At 46.1% G+C, this 22,056-nt stretch overlaps 1 protein-coding gene across 1 annotated transcript in view; it reads right to left on the bottom strand.

Annotated features, from left to right (window-relative positions):
• Positions 1 to 3,491: 3,491 nt before the first annotated feature.
• SHISA9 (shisa family member 9) overlaps positions 3,492 to 22,056 on the bottom strand; it is a 287,505-nt gene continuing 268,940 nt past the window's right edge. The window contains exons 4-5 of the mRNA XM_035022300.1: positions 21,414 to 21,461; positions 3,492 to 4,057 (exon numbers count right to left, since the gene is read on the bottom strand). Coding sequence (XP_034878191.1) covers positions 3,678 to 4,057; positions 21,414 to 21,461 — 428 coding nt within the window. The 3' untranslated portion in view covers positions 3,492 to 3,677. The remainder of the gene's footprint in view (positions 4,058 to 21,413; positions 21,462 to 22,056) is intronic.

Genomic DNA, 22,056 nt, shown 5'->3' with positions numbered 1-22,056 from the left:
GCACAATAAACTGTTACTAATTAACCACTTCGGTGATTCATTGGTTTTACTTCCATTTTGTTGTTACTGTTGTTTTGTTTCCTGAACTTTGGACAAAAGATAAATGACAACCCCAACAGCATCACATATAATCAGTTTTATTGCCAGGTAAGAAATTCATATTAATATAGTGAATACATGTTTACAAATAAACATTTTTAGAAAACAAACGTCTTTTTTTTCTTCATTGTAGGAAGTATTATTGGTATCATAAACTCTGCAATTGTTGACAAGTATTAACACAGGTTTACTTGCAGAACATACGGTTACTAAAATATTCGCACATAAAATATGCTCCATTTACACGGAAAACTGGGGAGGTGGGAGGAGTGAGATGGGGTGCCAGGCAGAGCCCAAGGCGGATGGAGGCTGAGATGCTCTGGGAGGGTGAAGGGAAGTCAGACTCTGGTCCCATTGGGTTGGAAGTCGGGGATAGCTAAAGGCAAGAAGTAGAGGCTAGTGCCAGGGCCCGGGAGGGGGAGGAACTTCCTCTCTACTTTGTTCGGGTTTCTCTCTTCTAAGCTCCTCACTGTAGCCACAAGATTCTTGTCGATACGTGGCAGCCACAGATCCATCAGTATTCCAACCACCCTCCCTATCCAACCCCTACCACCCTGGTCCCAGTTTGCAAAGCCAACTAGAAGATAATGAGACAGAAAAGGAATGTTCTAGGCCATCATCCTGCCTCATCATACTGACCACGCCGCAACCTTCCTGCCCAAACTGTCCCCCGCCGCCCCAACTAACGAAACTCACTGGATGAAGTTTACTCAGAAGAGAAGGAACACGGAGGGGGAAAAATTCTGTAGATTCAGAGATCAAGAAAGCTCCTTCATCAGCGTTGGGATAAAAGGTCAGATGAAGTAAACTGAGGACAAGGGGCAAGATGAGCTAAAAGGGAAACAAGACTCACAGACCTTTGGAGCTGAAGGGAACCTCACGGAGAAGCAGACCCAGTATTTCCTGAAATAGGCGCTGTGCATCACTAGCAAATGCAAAATGATTTGTAGTAGCACGTGGATATAGCACTGGTTAACACCGAGTCACAGAGGGGAGTGGGTTCCTTTTCATTTTGTCCGTCCGATGGAGTCCCTTGGAGTGCAAAGTCTCCACTGGGTGCTGGTATATCTTTAACAGCTCTTTAGCATCTGCCAATCATTTTAATAAAGGAAAAGGGAGAGAGGGGAATGACAGAAGGGAAGCGGGGGAGAGAGAGAGAGAGAGAGCAAGTGCAATCTAGCAAATGCAGGGCTCTAAGTTCAGACCCTTCCACAAGCAACAGTATCTAGCTAGAACAATTGCTGCTTTGCTGCCTTCATCCTTATCTTTACACTTACTTTCTATTTAGGGTGACTGATTGATACTGCTTTTCTATTTGTAATGACGAAAAGAAGTTTTCCTTCTAAAAGTTCAAAGTATTAAGAGTGAATTGATTTAGCTACGAATATTTTGATGGTGATACACGGAGATGCCAAAAGCAGGTTGCAGTACAGGGATAATTTAACATCACGGAAACATTGACCGAGCTGGGCGGTGTTTACCCCACTCCAGGGAGTGCTGGGATCCCAGCAAAGAGGCTGAGAAAATGGGCACTCTATCTCCGCCCCGGCCCCCCACCAACCCTGCTTTGTCCAGCGCAGAGCCGCCTTATAAACGAGGATCTTCTATTGGTGCCTTCTGTGCACAGGGGCATTTTTAAAAATGGGCGGAGGTGTTGCTCGATCTAGCCCCAATTCCCTTCGTTTCAGATGGGAGACTAAGGCCCAGAGAGATAACAGGCATTGTCAATGTTCCCCAGAGGGGCCAGGAATGAAAAGGAGAATAAGCCCCTGATTTCCCGGCTTCCATGATGTTGGAGGTGAGAGACAGCTGAGGCAGAACGCTGCCCTTGGGCATCCCAGGGAATGCTCTGGATCTTCTTGGACCACCATGTGCAGCTTCTGACACCAGAAGAACACTGGGTCTCTCAGAGATTCCCGTGCATTGGCGAAGGCGGTTAGGGACTGGTTGAAAGCCTCTCACCTAAAATCAAAATCTCTTCTCTCTGCACTCTCCTCTTTGGGCTTCCACGAAATAAATAGGAGGAGCAGGGAAACAGTCTTCATCGGGATGCCCAAGGGCCACTGGCTGTGAGAACCACTCTGAATTGGTTCAGATTGGGAATTCTGGGTGGGAGATGAATCCGTCGAAATATCTGGGGAGGTGGCTTGGAGGGTCGTGGGAATTACGAGACCCAGAGGTCTCGGGGAGCCAGATAACGGTAGGACTGGGAGTGACAGGGTGGGAAGTAGGGAGGTCTTCGTCTTTAGGTACCCCTGACATTGTAGCAGCCCCCTCAGAATGTGTGATGGGCGGGCTCACCAACAAAGGGGGAGGAGAGGAACATCTCTGACTTCAGGAAACAGGACGGAGGGTGACCAAGAGAACACACGTTGCACTTGGGAAACAAGACTGTCATTAAACAGTAACACATTGAAGGCACCACCCACGCTTATGACATTTTCAGTCCAAAGCAGTTGAAATTTGGCAGCGGCGGCGGCAACGGGCTGAGGGGGGTCAGGGAGAGACGGGTAATAGAGGACTGGTTTCTGTGTCTGTTTCTTGTCTCGGAGGCAAGGCGGGAAATGCGGGGTCCCCTTCTCATCTCTTGTCGACTTTTCAACTGTGAATATTTTTTCTTTTGTTCTGATGTCATTGTTCATTTCCTAAGTCTTGAGGATTCTGGACAAAAATGGATTTGCTGTTTTTGTCTGTTTTGTAGTGGGCTTGTGATCATTTATCTTTTTTTTTTTTAAAGAAAAAAAGTTATTTAACACTCTCTGGACCCTCTCTCCCCGCCGTAAAAGCCTACTTATCCTTTCCCATGTCCATGATCATGGTCTTTACGGGACTTCTCTAAAATGCTCTTTCTTTCTCATCACTGCTGGTGGGTTCAGGGTCTATTTATTTTTTGTGAGTTTGAGTGTGTGTTGTTGTTTTTTTTTTTTTTGCTTCCAACATTGACGATATGAAAAGTACTATAAATAGAATGGTTGGGGTCCAACTACTGTCTCACGCTTGTCAAAATTGTGTGTCCACGTCACTACTTCTTGGGATTAGAAAACACTTACAATGCACACAGCTTCCTACCCAAATGACTCCTCTTCTTACGTACACTCTTCTCTCGTGTCCACTCTCAGGCTCCCCCGGCCCCAACCTGGCTCTTTCACCCCGAAACAGACAGCACATGGTAAATGGCAAATGTGCTCAAGTGGACGATTTCTCTAAGTTGTGCTACTTTTAATTTTTCGTCATGGATTTCAGTTTTAAGTCAGGAGGAAAAGAAAAAATTAGCCCCATGGTGTGGGCGTGTGAGTTGGCCACCTTGGGCCTGAAGTTGAAAGAGCCGTGCCTCAGTTTCCCCTTTGCTATATTGCTGAACGTCCCTGCTTCCGTCTTGCTCAGCTGCTCGCTGACACGTGTTAGGCATGACCCAAGAAAAGCGTAGTTCCGCGTCACCAGCAGGTTTCTCGTTGGTTGGTAAGGGGAGTCAGGGTGTGGGGGAGCAGGTCGGGGAGGACAGGGAGGGTGTGGGCCAGGGATATTTTTTGCCTCTCTCAGTTGAGTATGGTCTCCAGGATGCTCCCTGTAGTGAAAGCTCAGACAGTCACTTCTGTTTTGCTGTTGGTGATGAAGTATGGCTGTGGGGGTGGGTAGTGCTGGGTGCGAGTCCCCAAGGGGTCGCTGGAGCCCGACTCAGCTGCGCCAAGCTTGCCCTTGTTACCGTAAGCCTGCCGCCGGAGGGAATGCTCGTTGGGGTCCCAGCCCTTGAAGTTGGTGGTGGAGTTGTAGGCCAGGGGATGTGGGGGCATCTTGTTGGTGCGGGACTTCTGTCCATTCTGCTTGGCAGGGCCATGCTCGGGGCTGAAGGCCCGCGGCTCATCCTCTACTCTTACCGGGTGCAAAGGGAGGTTCCCCTTGGCCGCCAGCTCGGCCAGGTGCCGTCGCTTGGAGGAGAAGTCATCATTGACCTTGTCGGCTGTCCAAGGTGGACGGAGAAGAGGAGGAGGGAGCAGAGAGAGGGAGAGAGAGGAGAGAGAGAGACAGTTAGGGATTGGCAAGTCAACCTGAGCACAGTATCAAAGTGGGCCAACAGTCCAAACGAGACACACACTAGAAACTCCATCTGGAACAGACAGAAGGAAGGAGGACAGAAGGAAAGAGAGTCAAGTTCTTTTCACAAGCAAGATCAGGACCAAGAAGGTAAGGGCATCCCCAGTGGAAACTCTAGATTCCCCCCAAATACACACTTCTCCACCATAAGGCACCTAGCTTTGTACATCCTTGGCTTTCTTACAAAATCCCAGTGTTGTTTCTTCATTATTAAAATCATGCATTCTCATTAGGGAGAAATAGTGAACATCTTGAGAAATATTCGTATTTGTCCCCCCACCATTCAAGACTGTCAATATCAATACTTAGCTGTATTTGCTTCTCGTTTTCTCAATAAATGGGGTTCAACTTGGGATTTCTATTAGTGTGTTTGGTTGCTTTTAGCAATTAAGCAGACCTGTGTTCAAACCCCAACTCTGCCACCTCCCAGAAGTGTAGCTTTGGCTAAGAAGTTAAGAAGCTTCTTAGTTTTTATTATGATTGATTTCTGCATAGGGAGAGTAGTTACATTAAAATATATATATTTTTCCCCCACAGGGTTGAAAGGGTTAAATGATATGATATGTGTATTTAGATATGAGCCCCTATCACTGTCATTATAAATCAGTTTAATTTCCATATAACATTCTATCAAGCATGTCTCCATGTTGTTATAAATCACTAATAAACAACATTTTAATGCCTACATAATATTTCATTGGGTGGAACTATTAAAATTAATCACTCCTCCCATCAATGAACAGTTAAGTTTGCCAATATGCTGTTGACATAAATAAAGCTGAAAAGAGAATCTTCAAGACTAAAGCTCTTCTTGTATTCAGCATTTTGAATTTAGGATAACCGCAGATGTATTTTTCATCTACATCAGACGACGGCAAACTATAGCCCCTGGACCAAATCTGGATGCTGCCTATTTTTGTAAATAAAATTTTACTAGAACACAGCCATACCCACTCGCTTACCTACTGTCTGTGACTGCTTTTGTTCTGCGGTGGTGGATCCAGGTACATATTCTAGAGACCGAGGGGCCCACAAAGCTTGAAGTCTTTACTAGCCAGCCTGGAAATGAATTACCTAAAGTGGAATTACTTGGCCAAAGGGTATAAACATTATCAAGGTTCTTGATACATATTTCCAACTCCACCACAAAAGAATCACACCAATCTGTATACCATTTCACCACACCATCTCCAGCACTATGATTCCTGGATTCCTTCCTTCCTTCCTTCCTTTCTGATCCTGGCTCCCTCCGTCCCTCTTCCTTCCCTCCCTCCCTCCTTCCTTAGTCTTTCTTTCCCTATATATTCATTTGATAATTTTATGAGACTTTTATTTTATTTTCTTATAATTCTTTTATTATAAGGTCCTCTACAGTTTTAAATTTTATTTCTTAGTGGGATGCCTGGCTGGCTCAGTCAGTAGAGCATGCGACTCTTGATCTCAGGGTCATGAGTTTGAGCCCCACATTGGGTGTATAGATTACTTAAAATAAGTAAGATTGATAAAATAAAATTTATTTCTTAGCAGTAAACCTTTGAACTTACATCTCCTCTTGGAGAGGAGGAATATTTGCTGCTTTTTCATCCATGCTTCCAACATCCCACATTGTTACACACGTAAATTTATCTTATATGTACATTCATGGAAGGCATCATAGTGCCATGTTTCTTTTCCCATTTGATCCTTTCAACAACCCTAGTAAGTAGGAAGGATGGGGATTTTAACCCCTGTTTGATAGATTAGGAAACTATCAAGCTCAGGCATACGAAATGATTTAACAAAAGTTACCCACAGCTAGTGGCTGAGCCAGGGTAGAACCTAAGTCCAATAGATATTATTTGATGCTTTTCAAAGGCCATAGAGGGAATGCTTCAGTTTCAGAATCAAGGGCACAAAAATATGCCCCACTTGCCCCCTCTGTGTCCATGGCAGACATCACTCATTGATCACAGTGCTCTGTCCTGGTAGGTGTGACCTCCGCTCAGACTCCTCAACACAACACCCCAGGAAGCCACACATTAACCTCCCAGGCTTAATACCGGTTAAGTTGGGTTTCTGTCCCTGTTAACGTAAATAGCCCTGGCTCATGTGATCTTTCAAAAGAAAGTCCCCTTTTCCATAAATTCTAGAGCCGTCTGAAAATATCGAATGTCAAAAGGAATCTGCTACTAAAGATGCGAAGAGCACACATTCCCAAAATACCATGCATTGCTTAAAGTGACATGAGTTAAATTCAAGTCAATGTTAGATCCCCATTCTTCTGCCTTCCAGAAGAAAGTTCTAGGTTTCCAATGCCATGACATTTCAACAGAAGGATGCCCTGATATTCCCTCTTGGATTTAGGGGGAAAACATGAATCCAGTTACATCCAGGACAGATTCACTGGCATCTCTCACTCCAGGTGGCCAAGACTGAACCCATCAACATTACAAAGATATGTTCTCCTTCAGGTCCTTCCTTATCTCTCAAAGTCAAACACCAGCTTTCTAGTCACTGAAACCAGAAATATGGTGGCATTCGCCGACTCATCCTCTCCTTCTCCCCTCTAGCACAACTGCTAAATCACCAAGTCCTTCCAGCTATGCCTACAAACGTTTCTCTAATCTATTCCGCATCACACCCAACTTCGACCATTGCTCCATTTCAGCCACAAAATTGCCTCCCTGCCTCGAGTCTCCCCTCCATCTAGTCCATTCTCTACACTGCAGCCAAAGGCATGTTCTAAAATGCAAAACTTACCATGTCCCTCATCTACCAAAACCTCCTCAAGCAATTTGCTCATTCAGTCATTCATCATAGAGGCATGGGCCATGTGTTAGGCAGTGGAAATATAAGAAGGAATCGGAAACAGACATGGTCCCTGCCCTCATGGGGTGCACATCTATTAGGCGGGGAAAGATAGTGACCAAATAATCCCAAAGATTACATAAGAGTATAAATATGGTAAGTGCTATGAAGAACTATCCAGTCTTATGAATATTTATACTAAGATCTCTAAGCTGGTCTGAGAACCAGATGTTGGGAGCTCTGAAGGCATGAACCTTATCTTTCCATCTGTGGGGCTCTCAATCCTGGCAGTACTTGGGAATCACATGGGGGAGCTTCAAAAGCATTCAGATTCCTGGATCCCTCCCCCAAACAATTCAATTAGAATCTCTGCAGGTCTGGCCCAGACATAGATTTTTTTTTAAGCACTCCTCCATCCAAGGGATTCTAATGTGCAACCAGAGTGGAGACCACAAGCAAAGCCTGGCTAGATGCCAGCACATAGCTTTTTCTGGAGAACTAAAGGTAAGTGACCTCCGATTTCAATCCTATTCTCTCCTGCTGTCTCCCACCACCTTCCCCTCTAGGACCTCGAACAAGGTCACATCCCACCATGATAGGCTCTTCTCCAAGGCACACATCATAGATGCCATTTTGTACATGTTAATGCACTTCATTCATTACTCGCTCTCTCTCTCACTGCTGTTCCAACAGGGCAAGGCCAGGTCAGATTCCTGCCCATCACTGTGCACACAATGTTCAGCCTACTTCCTGGCAGATAGTAGATATTCAATAAATATCCAGTGAGTGGATGTAAGAGCAAAATATCATGAATACACATAGAATATCAGGGCAATTGTAGGAGTAGAAGCTCCCTTCTCCTGTTCCTCCTGGGAGTCTGTTATAAAAGTCTCACTCATCCTCATTATGTCCCCAGTCATGATCTAGAATCATTCATTCCCATGTTCCTCTTTCCAGAAAACTGACTAGCCTAAGGTATGCTCAGAGAAAAGGATATGTTCAAGGTTTCCTCTGTCTTAACAAACTGAGAAAACTGATTACAAAGTAGGTGTTCCAACAGCTGGGATAAGTGATGTTTTCTCAAAAAGTTCTAAAGAAAAGAAGTCACAGAGGCATTCAATTCTTGCCAAATCAGTGCAGAGATGGGGAGAAGCCTCCATTAAGAGGAGTCATGAGGTCCCACATGGAGAATCTACAACCCTCTCCACAACCAACTCTGACTTGGTCTCTTAGTGAGCTTGGCACTGGGGACCCCCTGATCATAGAAAGTGTTTGGTACCTGAGGCAAGAGTAGGGTGGGCAGAAAACTCTGGGGGCTCTGGAATCAGCCAGACCTGAGTTTCTGAGATCTCAGGAATGTCACTTAACCTCTTACAGCTTTATTTCCTTTGGTGTGAAATGGGGATAACACAAGCTGCTTTCAGGTTTGTTGTGAGGAATAAATTTTATGAGATATATAAGCTACATAGCACAATTCTGGGATGCAGTAACTATTCAATACATATATTTTGTCTGTCTCTTGGCTTATGAAAGAACTGGATTAAATCCAACAGACATTTATTGAGCACTCACTCTGTGCCAGGCAACTTGCTAAGCACAAAGGAAGCATTCATCCAAGCCAACAATCCTTCTTTCCTTTCTTCCTTCCCCTTCCACTTCCCTGTACCTACCATGTGTGTTGGCCTCATTTGCCCTATGAAGTGGCCTAAGAAGGGGACTTGATCTTTTTGGGATAATGAGGGATGGCACCCTTGGGGATGTGCCTTTAGCTGCCATCTGGAGGTAAGAGTAACAGAAGCAGGATTCCAGGTGAGCGAACACGTGGTATACAGCAAAAATGACCACAGTACTTCCTTCCATCAAGTGGAGGAATATCTTTCCTTACCCTTCGAATATGGCCAGGCCTTCTGACTGGCTTTGACCAGTAGATTGTAGCAGAAGTGATGTCACATATGCCCCGAACCTGGGCTTTTATAAGTTCTATAGCTTCTGCTATCAGGTGCTTGGATTCCTGACTCCATGTGAAGGAGGAGGCCCGGGTTAGCCTGGAGGCTGAGAAACCTTCAGGCCAGTTGCCCATGCTCACCACAAGCCTGCTAATTGCTGGATACTGGGCGAGGCCATCCTAGACCATACAGCCATCAACTGACCAGCCAGCTGACTCCAGATACCGAGTAAACTTGGCTGAGAACAGCTAATCCAGCCCGACCCAGAAGAACTGCCGGCTGACCCACAATCACGAGTCCAACAAATGGTGGCTACATTAAGCCACTGCACTTTGGGGTAGTTTGTTATGCAGCAATATATAACTGACACAGAACAGCATTTGCAAAAGCCCCGAGGCAGGAAGGAGTGTGGCGGCTTCTAGAAACAGAAAGGAAGAAAGCAAGGGGTCAGCAGACCATCTGAAGCCTAGTAGGCAAGACTATATCATTCACAGCTATTTATTTGACCATCTTCCCTCCACTAGACTCTGAAGTGTTTTAGAGAAGTACAGAGCACGCACAGATTTCTTGACTGGGGCACGAAACTGTTCCTCAAAGAGTGATTTTCAAGATGGTTTCAATAACAAGAATGTGGATGGTGGCGGATGAACTGTTCCCATAACCCAGGAAATGCAATGTTTGTGACAGTCTCTTTCCAGTGTGTTTGGTGTCCTCTGCCTTGGATCCAGAGGAGGAGGAAGAAAAGCCTACCTGGCCTCTCTGGGCTTTGTGCAGTGTGGTCCCTGTCAGTATATCAAAAGACTTCTTGTGAAAGAAATAACAGATTCATTGAACAGCCTTGTAAGCCCCATTAATAAATGCATTAACCTAATCAGCCCCAATACCTCGTGGGCAGATGGCTGACAAGCCGACAAGGAAACAGATGTGGGAGCCTTTCAACAACACTGGGCCTCTCCAGTTTGATTTTTCTTCATTTAAAAAGAGGAAGAAAGAATGAAAAAGGTGCTTTCCTTCCAATGAGCCTAATTGCCTTGAAGGAACCAAGGCTTTAAAATTAAACTGTACCTTGCTCCATCTGTCTCTCCCCTAATTAGCAGCAGACTCTTGTCCAGGTGCAGGGTGGGCTGGAGCCTCCACTTCCGTGGAAAGGGAGAGTCAAGGTAATAACCAGTTTTCAAAACAAGCTGCACATCTGAGGGTCTCAGCAGGTGGCCTCCCACCTACCTTCTTTCCTTGGGCCAAAGATATCTTAAGGAGGGCCTCCTACAGCTCATTCTCCCTTGGTGATATTCTTGGGTCTCAGGTGATGATTCTAACCTGGTAAGCAATGCCCCGACCAATCTAAGCTTTCACCATTCCCCATTTGTCCCTGTTTTCGGTCTAAGAATATGTTGAACTCAAGTGATAAATCTTTCCATTACACTTAAGAATAAAATCCAAATTATTTGCAGCGGCCCCAAGGTCTGCATGACCCGATCTCTGGCTGTTTGTCCACCCTCATCTCTTCCGTTTGTTATGAACCCATCACAGAGTGTATTAGTTTCCCAGGGCTGCCATAACAAATTACCACAAACTGGGTGGCTTGAAACAACAGAAATTTATTCTTTCACAGATTCCAGAAGTCTGAAATCAAAGTGTCAGCAGGGCCATGCTCCCTTTGCCGGCTCTAGGGGAAGATCCTTCCTTGCCTCTTCTAGCTTCTGGTAGTTGCTGCAATCTTTGGCATTCCTTGCCTTTTGCTTCATTCCAGTATCAGCCTCTGACTCCACCCAGCCATCCTCTTTGTATGGGTCTATGTGTCCGAATTTCCCTTTTAAGGGTCCCAGTCATTACATTGGGAACCACCCTAATCCAGTATGACCTCCTTCACTCATTACATCTGCAAAGACCCTATTTCCCAGTGGGGTCACATTCTGAGGTTCTGAGTGGATAGAGATTTGGAGGGATACTCTTCAATCCAGTACACACAGGATTCCTTTCTGTTCCTGAACACACCAAGCTTTTCACTATGTCAGAGCCACTGGATTGCATCCTTGCTGCGCTCTCTGCCAAAATGCTCTTCTTTTTGTTTGCGTATCTGGATTCTTGTCATTTGGTTCTCTGAGCAAAGGTCACTTCCTCAGAAAATCCCTCTTGATGAGCCAGTCAAGAGAGAGCCCTCCCCGCCCCCAATTGCTCTCATCACTTCTCCCCATTTTACTATATTCTTAGGCTGTATCATTTAATGAGATTATCTTTTTTAGTTACTTGGGTATTGTCTGCCTCCCTTGACTAGAATATAAGCTCCGATTAGGGTAGAGGCCGTATCAGCTCTGCTCACTACTGTATGCCCAACGTCTTGCCCATTGCCTGGCACACAGTAGGGGGACAATGATGCATTTGATGAAGGCAGGAAAGCACTGGAAATATTTCAGATTCCAACAACAGTCTCTAAAATATGAGCAACGGGCAGAATGTTTCATGTTCTGGTCATCTGGTCTGTGATGGTGAATTTTGTGTGTCAACCAGAATGGGTCCACTGGGTGCCCAGATTAAATATTACTGGGGGGCGCCTGGGTGGCTCAGTCGGTTAAGCGTCTGCCTTTGGCTCAGGTCATGATCCCAGAGTCCTGGGATTGAATCCCGCATCAGGCTCCCTGCTCAATGGGGAGCCTGTTTCTCCCTCTGCCTGTGTTCTCTCTCTCTCTGTCAAATAAATAAATAAAATCTTTAAATATTATTTCTGGGTGTGCCTGTGAAAGTTTGATTTGAACTGATATACTCAGTAGATTGCCCTCCCCCACGTAGGTGGGAATTATCTAATTTGTTGAGGGACAAAATATCACAAAAATTAGAGGAAGGGAGGCTCCGTGCCCTTTCTGCCGGCCTGCTGTTCCATCCCCTGTGTGGGACATTGGTCCTCTGCTCCTGGACTGGGATTTACCCCATTGGTTCCACTGGTTCTCAAGTTTTCAGACTTGGACTGGAATCACACCACCAGCTTTCTTGAGTTTCTAACTTGCAGACAATAGATCATGGGACTTCTCAGCCTCCATAATGACATGAACTAATTCCCCATAATATATCTCCTTTCATATATATAGATATCCTCTTATTCATATATATGAATATTCATCACATTCATATACACACATATATCTGAAAGGAGATTATGGGAATTGCTTCAACCAAAACAATAGTATATATAACCTATTATTCATATGTGATATATATGAATATATATAAATAATAGGGTGTGTGTGTGTGTGTGTATACACAGTTCAGTTTCTCTGGAGGATGCTAATACATAGTCCATCTGAGTGACCTGTGCCCTGTGCTTTACAGGAATTACAGGACTAAAGCAGGGGTTAAGTTCCCTTATTTCTGGGGCAGGAGAACCTGCTTGCTGCCCAGCTCCATATCCCTGGCTGTAGCCTTGCAGGGGTATGACTGTTCTGTAGCAGTGAGTTCAGGGAGGCAGGCTGCAGTTGGGTGAAGGAGGCAGGGACTGGTTAGAGACCGCTTGGATATAGCACAAGTCTGCTCTCCCCCCACAGCTCCCCCAATGGTAAACTGAGTAAAAGCTCATCTTCATTAAATGCAGGCTCTGTTCTAGATACTTGGCTAGGGAATTTGTTAACCCTTTTTTTTAAAAAAGGTTTTATTTATTTATTTTAGAGAGAGAGAGATGGGGAGGGCAGAGAGAGAGAGAGAGAGAATCCCTGCTGAGCATGGAGCCCAATGCAGGGCTCAAATTCCAAGACCCTGAGATCATGACCTGAGCCGAGACCAAGAGTCGGATACTTAACCAAGTGTACCACCCATGCACCCGTTAACCCCCCCCTTTTTTTTTTAAGATTTTATTTATTTATTTGACAGAGAGAGAGAGAGAGAGACAGCAAGAGGGAACACAAGCAGGGGGAGTGGGAGAGGGAGAAGCAGGCTTCCCACTGAGCAGGGAGCCCGATGCAGGGCTCAATCCCAGGACCCTGGGATCATGACCTGAGCCGAAGGCAGACGCTTAACGACAGCCACCCAGGTGCCCCTCTATCCTCTTTAATACTCTCAATATCCTACCAAGGTAGGTGCCATTCTCAGTCTCATTTTATAAATGGGGAAACTGAGGCTACAGGGCTTTGGCAACTCGTCCAAGCGATGGCGCTGGGATTAGAACCCAGGATTCCAGGCCCAATTCACAATTTGTGAATTTGTGGCTACAACACTCACCGTTTTTCTAATGATGAGCCTGCCTTATAAAAGAACAGTCTTATTTCCTTAACAAGGTTTTATCTGCAAGAAAATATCCGCCCAAAACTAAGGAAAATGGAGGGCAGAGTGAGAATTATACAGAGAAACCACTTTTCTTGATTCCTCCTCTCCCAAACATCAGGGACTGGGTTGCACATGTAAGTATCAGACTCTCAAGAGGAAACATCAGAATGTCACAGCTGGAAGTTTAACAAAGCCCCAAATTCCCTCCTAAGGCAAACTATGTTTATCTTTTACTCCCTTAAGGTGAGGAGGAGGAAGCTGGGGGTGACCTGAGACACCCTCTGCCAGGTTGTGGCTTTTCCAGCATTTAGGCTGGCTGCTGCCTTACCAGGTGTATGGGTCTTGGCATCTCTGAGGGGCACTGACATTGAAGTGCTGGCCAGTCACCGACCTGTCCCAGAGTTGGGCTGGACAAAGAGCCATCCACTTCTCACAGAATGGAGAGAAGACTCTAGGTAAGGTACTCTCCAGGTGCTTGACACATACTATCTCATGTAGCTGGCCCCCACCCCACCCCAAGCCCATGAGGCAGATGTGGTTGCCTGGGCTCATCACACTGATTCCCTCTATGACACTGTAGTGGGATCATTTGAGATATTAACTAATATTTCTTTTCCTTGTGCTTCTACTATACCCTCCCCACCACCCAGAGGACAGCAATCATTTCCAGCAATGACAAAGAGCCCAAGTGTTGGTTTTGAATCCTACACTGGGCCCTCGACAGCCACAGCAGAGCCCCAAGTCTCAAAGGACAAGGCTTCAGCAGTAAGATCAAGGAATTAGAAAGATTAATGAGAGAAAGAAAGAAGGAATAGTAGGTAGGAGCTTAAGGCTGCCGTGCATCAGGTTCATACAGTATATAACGATGTCTGGAAGAACGCCCACCTGATTTTTGTTGACTGTAAGTTCTTTACAATATGGTAGAAAGACCCTAACCTCTGAGAGTAGATGGATCTGAGTTCAGATCCCAGCTCTTCCACTTACAAGCTGGAGATCTTGAGCAAGTTACCTGAACTCTCTAAGTTCTACCAATAAAACTGAAAATCAAATGACAATGGTTGGGTGGCAGGGGGTCAAGGGTATGGAAGAGAATCATGTCCAATACCAATGTCCTTGCCTCATAGTTGGTATTCGACAGATGGTAGCTGCTATTGCTGCCACTGTTAGGAAGGAGAAGAAAATCACATGAGGATAGTAAGATCGACTTTGCAGGGTGAGGTGCAGAAGTCAAGGAGAGAAGGCAGGTAAAAGCACAAACCATTACACATGGCGCACTCCCACCTGGGAAGATGTAACACATGGCCACTCGAGTCCCAAGTCTCTCTCTACCTTCTTCTCTTGGGCACATGGCCACCAGCTCCAAACTAGATTTCCCCAGCCTTCTTGGGAGCTAAATTTGGCCATGTGGCTCATCTCTTGCCAGTGGTATGTTAGCAAAAATGATACATCCAACTTTCACTTCACCTGACTTGCTTAAAAGAAAATCTCTTGCTCTGAGTGTCCTCTCTTCCCCCTTCCCATGGCTATGATAGCAGCTAACCGTAACAACGCAGATGAGGACAGTCCTGTAGAGGGTGGTAGAGAAACAGTGTTGGAGGAGCCTGGGTCCCTGAGTGACAGTTTGGAGTAGAGCTGCCCCACCAACTTGTACCACTCCCTCTGGGGACTGTAACAGAGAGATAGATATACTTTTCTCTCTCAACCTGCTGTATTTGTGGGGCCTCTGGTTCGGTAGGACAGTATTTGCTTTTTACATATACAGGAATATTTTCTGGGTCTCTACCTTTTTTTTTTTTTTTTTTTTGCCTCCTTCACAAGCTAAATTAAAAAGTAAAAGGGGGGATAGTTCATGTTAAAAAAAAATACCCGGGTATTTCTCTCTTCTTTTAAAATACATTCTCTAAAGCTGTGCAGGTTCCTGAAACGGTCTCAGCAGGCAGAAACAAGAAAGGCAGGAAAAAAGCCTAGCTTCTCAGACAGGAGAGAGCCAGGGAGGGGATGGGAAGATTTGTCTTTATGGTGAATTAGCCCCGTTTCACCTGGTTCAGGGCCTTGCTGAAGAGACACAAGTAGGGAAGGTCACATTTGAACCAGGTCCTAATGAAGCTCAGGGCTCCCGGTTCTCTCTTCTGGGCTTCACATCTTCCTTGAAATCCTATTCTCTAAGAAAATTGTCAAGGGAAGTCCAGAAGCCTGGATTTTTTTTGTCTTAACCCTGGGGGCTCCCACTGTCTTCGCTGGAGAGCATTCTGAAACAGTGCCTGGCTTGGGCTTTGCACCAAAGCTGTTCAGGCTGTGCCATGAGCCCTTTGGTTGTGACTCCAGGGAGCCCTCTGTGAATGTCTTGTTGCCGACAGACCTCTAAACCTGCAGGTCCTTTGTCTCTTCCCTTAGGCAGCCCTGCTTTGCAGTCACCTCTTTCTGAGAGGCTACTGAACAAAGATGGACGGACTTGTGCCCCAGCCATGGCTGACCACAGAGCCCCCTACACAGAAGGGCTCTGGATGGAAAGCATGCATTCATTCACTGCCCTTCCATGCATCCTGCATTGCTGCTCCATAGATGGAGATCATTCTTTTCAGAAGTTCCTTGTGTGATTTATCTTCTGATCGACCTCCCCTCTGATGAAATTTTATACAAGTGTTTTTTTTTTTTAATGAAGCAAATAAGGGTTAATTATCCTTAATCCTATGTGCGTCCTTCCAATTTGCTATAGCAAAGGACCATCTCAAAGCAGATAATTGTGAGATCTGGGATCCTATGTTAGATTCATGCATGAAATGACCTCAATTATTTGCCTTTCCCTGCGTCCATGCTCTTTGTATGTGACTTTGAAACTCACCCCAAAAGAGGAAGATCTTTTTTCCCCCACCACTGGATTCTGAGTTCATACATGTGACTAATGAATGTTAGCCGACATGACATAACGGAAGTTTGAAGAAGTGCTTACTGGTTTGCGGTTCCTCTTTTGTACCAATGCCGTCATCATGAGATGTCTGTGCTACCCCCTCTGAGGATGAAAGACACATGGAGCACAGCCAAGTCTCCCGAGTCATTCCAGCTAAAACCAGCCCAGATCAGCCAGCATTCAGCCAACTCCCAGATATATAAGTCAACTCAGAGAGACTAGGAGAACCTCCGACATCAGCATAGACACCTGGTCTCAGTAAAAGCTGCTAAATAGATGTTAAACCCCAAGATTTGAAGTTGCTTGTTACACATCATTTTTGTGGCAAGATTGGCAAACACCAATCATTTACTCACCCTACTTCCAGGAAGAGCCCCCTATTTTCAGGTGGGGAATCCACCTGTCTCCTACTCTTAATCCATGTGATTTGGACGACACACACCTCCACTCTCCCACACCCCCCCCCCAGCTGTTCCCTAGGGACTACAAGCAACCCATTCCATTGCCCTCACCATAACAATGTGTTCAGAGGTGGGTGCATGACTAGGCAAGCCAATCAGAGCAAAGCCTGGGATCTTTGGTTATAGAGATGGAAAGGCCAAAGAGATCAATGATACCCAAACTTCCATTCTACAGGAGAGACTACTAAAGCTACAGGCTCAAGGACCACCAACTGGGTAGAAGCAGCACTGGATCTAGGACACAGATCTCTTGACTTCCATTTGGTTAACTTTTCTATTTCCCAGTACCTCTTCAGAAAAGACGACAACATTCCCTTCAAATGCTATGCCCAACTTTATTCAACAACTTATTAATAAAATCCATATTGAGTGTCTAGTATGTGCTGTGGGCACCATGCAAGGTGCTGGGGAAGCTTGAAATGAAGATCTGGGGAACAAAAAAAGATCTAGCTGGCTTAGCATCAGAGGGACATATTTTCAAACTAGCAAAAAGTTTATTGAATCTTACACAATGGCATTTTCTGCCAAGCAAAGAATCTCCTCCATGCCCTATGGGTTCCCAAAGAAGCTCATCAAAACTCCAGTGCTCACTGTGTGCTTTTAAAAAGAGGCCAAACTCAGGAGCTGGCGGGATTTGATTTTTATTAAAAAAAAAATCCCCTCCTGATCCTCCACCTGCTCTGCACCCTCCTGCTCACCAGCAAACTGATAACCCAAATCAGAACACTGAAAAAGGCTGAATTTCATGAAGTAATGTTTTAAGGTTGCCTTTAGGTGGGTCCTGATCCAAGATGTGTGCACTCCAACAGAACTGTCACCCAAATTGGACACTGTCTCCAGCCTTGTGCCTTCTGTAGCATCAGTTGGGTGAACATTTATCACTGAGCTACATAAATTTTCTTAGAAAAAAGAAAGAACTAGATTTGCTGAGTACCTACTGTGTATGAGACGCTCTTAACCATTTCACTAACACTGTCTCACTCAAACCATCTTAAACCTAGGTGACAAGGCAAAACCATCTCTTCTGTGTGACAATAGGAGTTAAGGCCCAGAGATGCTGAGTAATTTGGCTGCCAAATTTCTCTGCCACAGCTGATAAGTGTCAGGGCGGGACACCGAATCTAAGACTGTCACCTCCAATGTTCCTACTTTCCAGCTATGGCTCCAGCTCAAACCCCAACTAAGAAAATAGATATATTTCAGCAAACAGCAAAAATACTCATGTTGGAAGAATGCTGACATGTGAAATTGGTGTTCTAGGACAAATCATGTCTAGGGATTGGGTCTTGGAAATGGTAGGTCCAAACTTTAGTGTATAATTATCCAAGGCAGGAGAGTCAAAAAATGGAAAATGAAATTTAAAAAATGAAAAACTAAAAAAGGTTGAGGCCCCACGTCCAGTGGTCCCTGTTTTTCTGCAGTATGTGGGCCCAGGATTTTCATTTGTAACAAGCATGTCCAGTGACTCTGAGTCCAGTCTGTAAGCCATTCTTTGAAGACTGGGTCCTGGTCCCAGGTCTGATACAATTTTCCTGTATGACTTTGGGCAACCTCATTCATCTCAGGGGACTCGGTTTCCTCATCCAGAAGAGCAGAAGGGTTGAATAAAGTGTATTTTCTTCACTGTCATCATTAAAGTATGTTACTTATATTGTCTCCTAAGGTTACTCCCCCAAACACGACAGAACGTGGATTTTCATGGCCACTGTTTTGGGAATGGTAAAAATGGGTGTTCAGAGCACGTGAGTGGCTCGTACAAGAGCACACGGTCTGTCTCTAATCTGAGTCAGAGTGATTATATCACAGTCCTGTGCTGGCAGTTTCCCCCAAGTTCAGTGCTCCAGAGTAGCACTGGACTAAGCGATATGTCACGTTCAAAGATTCATTTTTGCAAAATGACCAGATTTCAAAAGACATGGTTAGAAGAGCCCACTGGGCTCGAGGTAGTGATGCTCTCCTGGGAGGGTTTCCAATAATTATGGGGGGAGTTCCCAGGGCTGGGCATGGGCAGAGCAACAGCAGTGACCACTAGGGGGCAGCGTGCATGGGAAACCTCAGAGAAAAATGAATATATAGTGCCCCCCAGGGGGTGATGTTTGCCATTTCCCACTCTGGCAGACATGGTTCACCTCCCAAGGGAGTTATAGTCAATGCGGATGGAAACAGGAAACCTTCATCTTCAGAGACCTTGCCATTTCTCCTTGGCAGCTACCCCTTCCTTCTCCAACCTCCCCAGGTGGCATCCACCCCCCACCTACTTCTCCACTCCTGCCCTATGTTCCCAGAGCGGGTTCCTAGCAACATTCGTGCCCCTGGATATTAAGATGTGAACTGGTTTTCCTGAAGAGAAAAGAGATCAGACATCAAAAGTGTTTGGGAAATGATGTGTTAGAGTTTGACCTTTTTGTTAGCACAAGATTTTCCAGAGCCTTTCATTGGCTCACCTGATAATAGTCCTAAAGATACCAGTAATAGCCTTCATGTGGTTATCACTTTCCGAATGCTAGGCACTGTGACATGCATTGTACGCGTTACTTCATCTTCACAGCAACCTAGGCAGGAGGCGACACCATTGTCCCCATTTTGTAGATCAGAAAACGGGCTCAGAGGGGTCGGCTGACTTGCTGAGGGTCACAAGAGTACCCAACAAGGAGACGGTAATTGGAACCCAGGTGTGCTGAGGCTAAGCCCGCTGCAGCCTGCATGTGTCCCCCTTTCAAGAAGGTGGCAGGCTGTGGGAGGCAGGGGCTGTCCAAATGTCCCAACCTTGTTTTCATGCCTCATGTAGACTCCAGCTCTGGAGGTTGAGTAGAGAACACTAGAGAAAGATCAGCGACCCCAGAGGAACTTGGGTCTGGCCATCCCTGGGACCCCTCTGCTCCTCCCCAGACAAGGCCAGATAAATAAAGATGCATTTAACAGGACCGGTGAAATTAGCCCAGTTTGGGTAGAAAAACAGCTTCCAAGCCCTTGCTTTTGACCTGTCCCGAAATATTTTCTAAATGCATCAGACAACAACAAGCTGATATAAGGACAGGGGTTCTGACTGCCTCCAAATGCTGTCACGGGCATCATAATGGCTTTGTTTTTCACAGAGGAGAGAAAAAAAAGTTTATGTCTCAAATTAGTAGGTCTGTCATATTCCAAATTGTTTGCATTTCTAAAAATGGATGTTGACATGTGAACAGTTATTATCTAATGCAAGACCCAAAAATCTGCCTCTTTCAAGGCAACAACGGGGTAGTCAAGGGATCCTCTGCAGACACGTGGGTCTACATCTCTCTCTCTGGATGCGGGAGTACAGTGAGTCCCCCTTCCCTCCCATGCTCCCCTCAGAGCTCAGGTTGTTTCTGAGCCTCTGGGACCTGGTCATGCCCTCTTCAGAAACCTCAACCCCCAGAAAGATCCCTAGAGACCTAATCAGAGGGTATCAGCTTCCCAGCAAGATTTCCCTAGTGCAGTGGTCTTCAGAGTGTGGTCCCCAGACCAGCAGCATCGCGATGGAACCTGTTAGCATTGCAACCCCTCAGGTGCCCACCCAATGCACGGGGAATCAGAAGCTCTGGGATGGGACCCAAAATCTGGGTTTTAACAACCCTCCAGGGAAGGCTGACGCTGCCCAAGTAGCTGAAATATAAGAACCACTGAGGGCACACTGTCCCCTCCTCCCCGCTCACAGGCCCTCACTCACTACCTTCTACCGTCTCTTTCTTACTCATCCTTTCACCTCATTGTCTTCTCTCCATCTTCTACCCACCACAGCTCAGGTCACGGCCCACCTGGGTGACAACAGGAGCCTCCCAGTGGGCAGCCCCACCTCCAGGCGGCCCGCCCACCTCCAATCCTGTCTCCATTTGGAAATCAACTTTCGAGAATGTAGAAATGGTCCTCCCAGTATACTGCCTAGAGCCCTGTGAGACCTTCTAATTTCCCCAGTTCAAGGTCACAAAAGAGTTCTGCCACCATGGCCTTGGGTCAGCAGCGTTCTCCCTACCACCATATCCAATAGAGCAAACGGGGTGAAAGCAGAAGAGAACTGAGTTTCCCGTCTGTTCTGGAAAGAGCTGCTCCCATCACAACACCCCAGTGGGAAATAACCTAGGCCTCGAGTCAGACAGACATGTATCCAAACTGCACCCCAGCTGGACATTAGCAAGACACCCTCGCCCAGACACCCAAGTCCTCATCTCTAAAAGGGGAAGGGGGCGGCCTGCACAGCTGAGTCACTGGAGAATTTAGTGACAACATGATATAAAGGTCCAGCACTCTGTCTGGCACACAGTAGGGAGTGAAGAGTTTCTAGCTACCTCCTGGTCCAGTCAACCAGCTGGTTAATTCACAAGACTCTACCTGACCAGACTCCTTAGCATCTGATGCTCACCATACCGCCTGGGGAAAGCCAAAAATAGCATCAAGGCTAATCGTTCACGAGACCCTGAGCCAATAACCCGACTCTGTTTCTCTCTCCCTCAGAAGTTGTGTTTTCTCTTCTGCATCCATTTACCTTGGGGCTGTTCTGTTTGCACCACTGTCTGAGAAAAACCAACATTTCCTGGATGTCTTACCTGGGATGGTGTCTGATAGTGACATATTCCTTCAGGCAGTGAATATTGAGAAGTGAGGGGTAGCACATTCTTCAACAACAACCCAGAGCACAGATATGCCACACACACACACACACACACACACACACACACACACACACAAACACCTACACGCTGGAACTTGGACGGACTTGCAGGGCCACCCAACGGGGACACACGTGTGGCACCGCGTCACACACAGACACCAGGACTCTTTGTGCCTCCACTGATCGGTGTCAAATCTGACAACACCTGGACAAAAGAGCTGGAAAAAGCCATACAGTACCTTTTGGTGACTTAAGTGTCGCCACTGCCCAGTCACCATCAGAACTTCCTAAAAAAATAACAATGGAGAGATGCTGATCTGCTGGCCGGCTTCCCATGTCCGCTGCGTCCTCACCCCCAGGTGCTGCTGCTGGCAGCCCCAGCTGCAGCCTCCACGGGGCGGGCAGGCCTCAGGGGCCCTGGGCGATGGGCGAGAGACCAAATGTGCAAATGTGATTCTGCACACCCGTGTGCACCTCCTTCTGCAAAGCCATGCAGCGGTATCAGGATAACGCCCAACAGAGGGTCAGAAGAAGTCCCCTGAAAAAGGCCTAGATGTTTTCAGTTATATTAGGGAGAGAGAGAGATTTCTTAGGCAGTGAATCTGGCTCTGAATTTCAATCCTCTAAGAAAGAAAGGAAAACTTGAGTTGCATGAGGTCACTTTGGCCAATGACAACACTCTGTTGACAAGAGATACATTTTGATCCTGTTTTAGTGCAATCCCTCTCCTGAAAAGGGTTGGTGGGAGGGAGCACTGTTAGCCCCAAATGCAAGGTTCGGGCCAGGCTCTGCGAACTGCAACTTTATATGCTGGGTGGCAGGTCCCCAAGGGATAGGGGCTGAAATACTGTTGAATGAATGAATGCATTCAAGTTTCTCCAT

Source organism: Mirounga leonina, unplaced genomic scaffold (assembly GCF_011800145.1).
Source record: "Mirounga leonina isolate KUSES-001 unplaced genomic scaffold, KU_Mleo_1.0 Mir_175, whole genome shotgun sequence".
NCBI classification, from domain to species: Eukaryota; Metazoa; Chordata; class Mammalia; order Carnivora; family Phocidae; genus Mirounga; species Mirounga leonina.
This window is presented reverse-complemented; position numbering and strand designations above follow the sequence as displayed.